Raw genomic sequence first — 8,115 nt, forward strand, 5'->3', positions numbered from 1 at the left:
AGGAAAGTCAAAGGAAAGTTTGCATGTCCAATACATTAATGAATGAGGTGAATGATTCCACTTCCTTGATGAGCTCTAGGGATAATCTACAGAATTCACTACAAAAAAATACTAATTTTGCGGAGGTTTTATTTACAATATTGTGGCGGTCAATAAACCCCGCAATTTGCTGTTACGGCGGTTTCCAAAACCCCCGCAATAATGTTCGCCACAATCAATTTGCGGGAGTTTTTTGGAGGACCGCCATTATCATATAGCGGCGGGTATTTAGCGTCGGTCTAACCTCCGCAATTTGATAGTTTGACTTTTTGAGGACACACGTATAAAAAAAAATAGCGGCAGTCAAAACCCCACAATAATTTTATTTAACCCCCGCAAGTTTAAATATAATATATTTATACATTAAATTGCGGCAGTTATAACCTCCGCTATTCATCGAGTTTTTTTTTGGCAGCTGTTATACCCATATATAGCTGATCCGATTTCAATTTTGTTAATATAATGAAGCATCATCAGATTATATAGAATCAAGTAATTAACATCAATATATTAATAAACCATAAAATACATTAAAGTAGACTATCACTAGTCTCAAAAACTTGTTTTAAACACAACTACTACATCCATTAAACACAAAACATCAGTATTATAGTTAGTCTTAAAACTAACTTTAAACAGAACATCTACTCCAACTATTATCTCCTATGACCATTCAATCGAGTACGATACATTTGCAAGCAACTTCAATGGTTGTCATTAGGATTACTTCTTACATCCATGGGTAAAATGGATCCGCTAGCCGCATCACCTGGCTAAAAAAAATCAAAATAAAATATAATTAACGAAAAGTACCTCAATAATATCCTAATTAATAATCACTTAGCTTCAGTCAAGTATCAGTAACTTCAAGAATTACTTTCCTCCTGATCTAACTTCAAAAGTAAAAGGGACACTTAGAGATAAATAAATCCCCTATGGAATTGAAATGGTGGCTGATGCTGCTGTTACAAAGTTCAAGAAGGTAATTTCACTTCTAGATCTGTGGTCTTCTGAACCACAGATCTTACAAATTGGAGGCTACCTAATGTATATCAAGTAGAATAGCCACAACTCCAATGACATGTACATTGTGGTCTTCTTACTCTTCTCTTAACAATGAGACAAAAAGTAGAATGTAACTAACATTAATTGTATGTTTAAGAATATTACATCACTGTGAAGAGGTTTGGTAAATTCATGCGTTTACAACATTTTAGTTGCCCGATACCGACGAACCTGAACTTATACAAATCAAGAAATAGAATAGGGGATAGGCTGATGTTTTGTGTGCTAATTTGCTGTAGATAGAACAACATGAAAGATCAAAAATGCACATTTGATGAGAATGCATGTGTAGATATAGGAGTGAAAAAAGTGAGAAAAAGAGTCAAACACCACATAGCATAAAAGTTTTCAAAATTAAATAAGAAAGTTATGAACTTTTCTTACTGTTGAATGAGGAGGAGAAACAAAGATCCCTGCAAATTCTTCAGGTATCCTCCCTTCTTTCATTATCATATACGCCTTAAAAGCATTTATCATTTGGGTGTTAGCATTCATCATTTGGGTGTTAACATTCATCATTTCTCTGTAGTTCTCTTGGCTTTGATTGGGAGCATTCAACATTTGATTGTACTTCTCTTGGCATTGGGAAGAACATGAACCATTATTATAAGTTGAAGTATTCAAATCACCATAACGAGGTCTTGTTTGTCTAAAAGCTCTCCCAGGAACAACTCCTAATCCCAAGCACCTTACCCTTCCAGAGTGCTCTTTTTCCAGCACCTTACTAACGGCATCATTTGGCAAAATTTCAGACTCATCCACGGTGCTTTAGCTCAATCCTAGTTCAATTTTTTCCTAAATACATTACACACTAAAGGTCAGTGTCCTACCTTCAATCAGTGATTGATAAGTTATTAAAAAAGAAAAACAAGAGAAGAAGAATATTCAGCTTCTGAACAAGATCAATTTGCCTCATATAGAAGGCATACTATTCAATGAATGTCTCTAGTGACAGATGAGATCAGGGCCAATGCATCAGAATTCTACATTGGAAATGAGATTTGCCAATAGAAATCCAAATCTTGCTAACAGAATTAGGTTAGCCAAATGGCCTACTTCCCATGCAAGACATGTTAGAATGTGGCTATGTGAAGGATACATGATTTGTTTGGCTCAAATCTAAGTAAAAAACTGAGCACAAGTTTGAGAAAATTGGAAGGCAGGTTCAATATGGAACTGAAGTGACAGCCATTATTGAACAAAACAAGATCAAGAAACTAACTGGGGTTAAAGCTAAGGAGCTCCTTATGTGGTTAACACTTACTGAAATCTGTGTGGATGATCCACCAACTGGGAAAATCCATTATGAGCCATAAGACTTTTCTATAGTTATGAGCCATAAGAATATCCTGCGTTTTGTGTTTGCCATAATAGAATGGCCAAGTTACTGCATGTTTACTAAGCATATATCCCAAAGGGATGATCACCTATGTAATGTTGTATAAAGTAATATCTATACTTTTGCTGTATTAACGAATGACTTTATATATGTCTCATCAAAAGCATATCCAGAATTTTTAAGTCAATAGGTATGAAGTATCATTCCACCTACGCTTTCTGATAATCGTTTAGGAATACAGAGTGTTATAAGATACAACTTTTTGAGTAATGCACCAGTAACATTTCCATTCACTCAAACAATTTGTATTACTAGGTACTAAATGATTGCAAATTTGATGGAAGAAATTAAAAACTTACACATATCTCTTTTGCTGCCTCATTAACATATGATCCATCTCCATTCCTATGTGTAACGAGATAAAGCTGTCCTCGTCCAGGATTTTGTCCAGTCTGAGCCATCTATAAATGAAAAAGTTAAAGTCGCATTAACTTAACTAAGAATAGTTTCTAGTTTAATTAAAGTATTCAAAATGAATCAATACCATTTCAGCCCTTCTTCTGGAGTAAGGTTTGGAGCCACCGATATGTGAAACAATTTGTTTCTTTCGAATTTCAGCATTTCTTTTACAAATTTCCTTACAAAAAGATACCACGAATTACACATACTTGCCTATTGTATACTTGTAAAATCATAATATCTGTTTAACAACGAATTACACATAGAAGCTCTTTTGTTTGTAGAACAACTTCCATTTTAGTTAGATATTGTCTCTCTTTACAGAATAATAATTGGCACGAAGCTACCTCTTATGGAACCTCCAAAGGTTCAACCTCTTATACAAACAAATATATAATTACACATACTAATTAAAGCATTGAAATAAATACCTGTGTCTTTTCTTTAAAGCGGTAATCAACAAAAGAAATCCATTGATCCGGTGGAATTCCCAGTGGAACGCTATCCATTATCTCAGCTCTGCTCTTAAGTGGATCATAAACCTTATCAAACAACTTTGGCCTTTTTGCGCCCCACTTCTTACACATAGAATTATAAACATATCGTCTTGCATTTGACTCAGTTGTCCGAAAACAAAATCGTGGCTTCAAGGATAAACCAATGGTTAGATAATTATTACATGCAAATATAAAATCTAATGACATAAAACCGAGATATGGTATACCTCGGGAATACCTTTATAAATCGATCATAACAACGATTGAAGATTGTCATAGGTAAATCCGGTCATTTCTCAAAGTGAATTGGAAAAATGGAGCAGTTAGTTGCTAAAATTCCACAAAATCCTACAAGAACGCCTTGTCCTTCACCAATGGGAGAATCCATGTCGTCAAAATCAACCACAATACGTTCTCCATTAGATAAATTTAACATGTCCCTTTTCTTCACTTTAAGTATCTTGCTAGCTCCTTGTGAATCTTGAAAGATAAAAACAAAAATCAATGTGGTTCTCTATTCTGTGAGGCAGCAGATTATTAGGTGTGGCGTAAAATAGCAGAATGTATAAATGAATGTAGGGCTCTAAGCAGTAGCAAATTCATCCATAGAACAAGCAATGATTTCTCCTGCAACCATCCTGAAAGATACAAAAGGTTTGATATTCCGACGGAACTCAACATGGATCTGAATACAACTCGTTGAATACATTTGGGTGTGTTATTGTTGTATAAAATTAGAAGTTCATATTTTCAAAAAGAAATTCAGTCCATATACCAATAAAATTCTGCCCTTTAAGTTCATTTCTCAAGAAGAAAAAAGAGGTTGATGATCCTTTAATTCGACAACATCTAGTGTTCCATTTGAATGATCTACTTAGAAACCAAAAGGTCTCTTTTGCATACAGAAAATACAGTGCGTACAGTGAATGAAGTGACAACAACGAAGGTACAACTTTAATAGGAATACTATTTTGCAGCGTCACTTCTGCACTATCATACAATACCACAAGAAGGATGCAAGAGGTTTGATAACGAATGTAAAGTGATAAGAAGCATTAAGCATAGGTTCTCTATTCTTCAAGGTAATAGATTGTTAGTTGCGGCGTGAAATAGGCAGAAAGTATAAATGAATGGAAATAACATACCTATTGCATCTACAGTCCAATGTTGCGTAGACACACGTCCACTACGCTTTCTAGATAGTGGTTGTTGTGACGCGGCCCGGACAGATGGAACCTGCAATGTTGTTGTCTGATCTGACAGAATCGAATTTGCTGCAGCCTGACTTGAAGGTGTTGGTCGTGCTGTCGGTTGAACTTGTGGTGTATCATCAAAATGCGAAGGTGTTGATTTAGTTGATAAAGGTTGTGCTACACCTTGTGAGGTAGATGCTGACTGAATTGAGTTCTGGAAGTTCTCGTAGCATCATAGTCATTCCCTTGTCACTTAGCCTAGGAAAACACTTTATGTGATACAACTTTAACAAAAATTCTAGCTTCGAGTACTTGGACCCTTCGTATAATTCTTCACTTCCATCTCTAAGCAACTCAAAAAATTCTTTGTTATTTGAAGAAGGCAGATCATTTAATATTTCTTCTTCTCCAACTACTTGTGACGAACCTGCATCAATGCCCTCATGCCTTAAACCTGGGGATGCTTCATTTATCTATAATTCCATAGGATTTTTAGGAGGCAGTGCATCTGGGACAACCTCTGTGCTTCTAGAGTTCTTCAACACTTGTGTTTCCCCATGAAGAATCCAAGTGACATAATTTTGAGGGAATAACTTGCTAATCAAATGATCGTACACTATCTCTCTAGTCTGCCACTTCCCAAAACCACATTTAGGTCACGGGACATTTTATTCTATCTCCTATAGAAGCATTCTTAAATGCAAAATTTAGAAATTGATTCAAACCAAGTAAATACTTTGTTGTATTTCTAGGCATTCAAATCCAAGATTTATCCATTGGAAGGTATTGATATAACCTTTCAGAACTGATCAACCGATAAGGATTTCCCCAAGCAAGAGTGTTTACTATAACCTACAATATTTCCATGAGAAAGGATGATTTAGTAACCTATCAATGCAATAACATTATAACATTTTGTAAGATAATAAAAAATGGCACAAGAAAATATTTGTTGAAGAATAAGGTGGAAATCATAAAGTTACTGTGATATATATAACTTTGAAGTTCAGAATGTCTAAAGAAAGTATCTTTTTTTTACACAAACAGTATATCTTCTTTTGCAAGGTCCATGGACTCATTGCAACCAATTGAAGTTCAAAAAGAAATTCATTTCAAAGAACTTTTGATTGAGACAGTATTATTAATGACTTTGTTCTAAGATTTAGTACCCTCCACTTTTTCCTTCTGCTATCTTCCTACTGAATTACAAACTCATCCATAATTACAATAGCATTCGTTAGGTATATTGTTCTTCTATGTCCTCCTTCTATCTTTACAAGCCAACACGGAGTTTTATTCTGATAGAATAAAACCAGCCAACTAATAAGCACATAACTGAAGATCATCAACTGCCAACAACAGCATATACACATTGCGAATTCAAATATACAAGGGGGTTACTTGAGAATTTAATTCGCAGAAAAAGACAAAGCGCCATAGATTAATTTGAAATATTTCTCTGTTTTGCATGTCACATATTGATGAATGTGCGGATTCAAATGCCAATTTGTGAGAACACAATTGCATAAACACGCTGGGAGTTACAATTGTTCCTGTTATGAAGGATGCACCGGAGATGGTAAAGAGAATGATCATGGGCTCATGGCTGTATTGCACTAAACTCAAACTCTGAGTTCCATGGATCAAGTTTTCTGTTGGTAAGATTCTCATAAATTGAACTTGTTTCCGTGTTACTACTTAATGCTTATTGTAGAAATTTACTTACTAATTACTTTACAAGTAATCTATTTGTGTAAATATTGTTCTTTATACCATCCATACATAGAACTTAATCTTTTAAGTATTATACATGATGGCGTTAGAGATACACTAATTTTTAAACATGCCAAACAAATCATAGTAAATAAAATAAAAGGAAAAAGGATAACGAGAGAAACAGAGACATGCAAACTGATTTCATAGCTTAAATAAGAAAAAGTTTACTCCTTCCTATAGTTTTTCGATTTTCATCTAAAACCAGCTTGGGTTTTCAGAACTAGGCTAGTATTTCGTTTGTGAACTAGAACCAGCAAAAGGAAATATTTCAATTAAGACCCAAATCACAAAATTAACCTACAAAATACACAAAAAATCAAAATTAACCTAATGCAAAAGGAGAAAGAGGACTTATATCTCGATTACAACAAATAGGGTTATATCCTTCTTCAAAATACACTGATTCTACCAAATTTCTGCTACTTTCGGCAGAGAATCGAAAAATATCAAATGAAAGAAAGAGAAAAATCAGTAAAGGGAAAACACAAATTAACAGAGAAAATAAACTTAAAACCCACATGCATGAAGAAAGAAAGACAAAAAAGCAAAATCAAAGAATGGGGAAGAGCAAAATCTAATAAACTTACATCCAATTGATAGATAGATCTAAAGTTTTCTTTTGCAATCTTGATGAGCTGTGAAGGTTTTTGTTTTACTAAATGCAATTGATTTTACTATTTCAAAATATGAAGGCAGCGTATAAAATTGATTTTGTTTGCCGGCTGAATTTAATTCAAAGGCAGCGTATAAAATTAAGTATACAGCCTGTGGAGGACCATTGTCTTGATTTCGTTGAGAGATGCTGAAATGAAAGGGTAATTGTGGAGGACCGACTATTGTGAATGGCTAGATGGGAAAATCAAAGGATTTCTGAGAATGGGGGAGAGAGGGGTAGCTGAAAATGAGAAAGGGGTTTGCGAAAAAAAAGAGAGGGAATGGATTAAAAATGAGGGAAACATTGGGGTTAGTGGGCGTTATTTTTTTAAGGGTTGTGGAGGTTAATGACCGCTTTAAATTTAATATATTTGCGGTGGTAAATAAATCCCCGCAATTTGATTTAGATTGCAGAGGTTAAAGTAGCCCCACAATAAAACCTTCGCAATTTAGCATTTTTTTTTGTAGTGATTCAAAAGATATGAAAACATGTATTGTGAGTACTGCAGAAATAATAGCCACACTAAGAATACTTGTTACAAATTGGTGGGCTATCTACCTAGTTTTAAAGGAAAGAAGAAGTAGGAATATCGGCAGGCCAATGTAGCGTGAGTGACAGTTTTTATGCAAAAGATGATATGTTTCAAGTAGCTACAAATGCTGACCCTAATGGAACAAGGCAGGGAATGCACAACTACTTCACTGATGAGAAGTACAATCAGATAATAAAGCGCTAAACAAGGACAAAGGAGAAGAGGTTGCATTAAATATGACAGGTAATGTTGATTCACAGTTGACTCAAACCTGTGAAGTCCCCTGAATTATTGATACAGGGGCAACAAATCATATGACCTCAAATATTAGTTTGCTGACAGATATATAACTAGATTATCTAGCTCTAAAGGAGGTAATGTTCATCTGCCAAATGGCAAGTCAGTACCAGTTATGTATCAAGGAAAATGTAGCATCACAGGTGGTGAATCAATTCACAATGTTATGTGTGTTCCTGACTACAAATACAATTTACTGTTAGTTTCAAAATTGACTAAGGAGTTGTTTGTCTCAGTGCTTATCTTTCCATCATTCTGTGCAT

The 8,115-nt window shown here is 34.7% G+C and overlaps 1 protein-coding gene across 4 annotated transcripts; it reads right to left on the reverse strand.

Annotated features, from left to right (window-relative positions):
- Positions 1 to 527: 527 nt before the first annotated feature.
- Positions 528 to 7,470, reverse strand: LOC109207681. Of its 4 annotated transcripts, XR_002065049.1 has the most exons (8): positions 6,956 to 7,387; positions 4,545 to 5,444; positions 3,638 to 3,879; positions 3,334 to 3,546; positions 2,988 to 3,080; positions 2,803 to 2,904; positions 1,489 to 1,899; positions 528 to 812 (listed from the first exon to the last, which is right to left on the reverse strand). XR_002065049.1 is itself a non-coding variant. In XM_019370649.1 (7 exons), exons 4-7 carry the CDS (start codon positions 3,487 to 3,489, stop codon positions 744 to 746), a joined length of 420 nt encoding a protein of 139 aa, XP_019226194.1. In that variant the 5' UTR covers positions 3,490 to 3,546; positions 3,627 to 3,879; positions 4,545 to 5,444; positions 6,956 to 7,458; the 3' UTR covers positions 528 to 743. The 4 variants fall into 4 exon arrangements, 3 of the variants coding, with proteins under 3 accessions (XP_019226194.1, XP_019226192.1, XP_019226193.1); XM_019370649.1 differs by lacking the exon at positions 1,489 to 1,899 and having other exon boundaries at positions 3,627 to 3,879; positions 6,956 to 7,458; XM_019370647.1 differs by lacking the exon at positions 1,489 to 1,899 and having other exon boundaries at positions 6,956 to 7,454.
- Between the last annotated feature and the right edge of the window lie 645 nt (positions 7,471 to 8,115).

This window comes from Nicotiana attenuata, unplaced genomic scaffold, assembly GCF_001879085.1.
Source record: "Nicotiana attenuata strain UT unplaced genomic scaffold, NIATTr2, whole genome shotgun sequence".
Lineage (NCBI taxonomy): Eukaryota > Viridiplantae > Streptophyta > Magnoliopsida > Solanales > Solanaceae > Nicotiana > Nicotiana attenuata.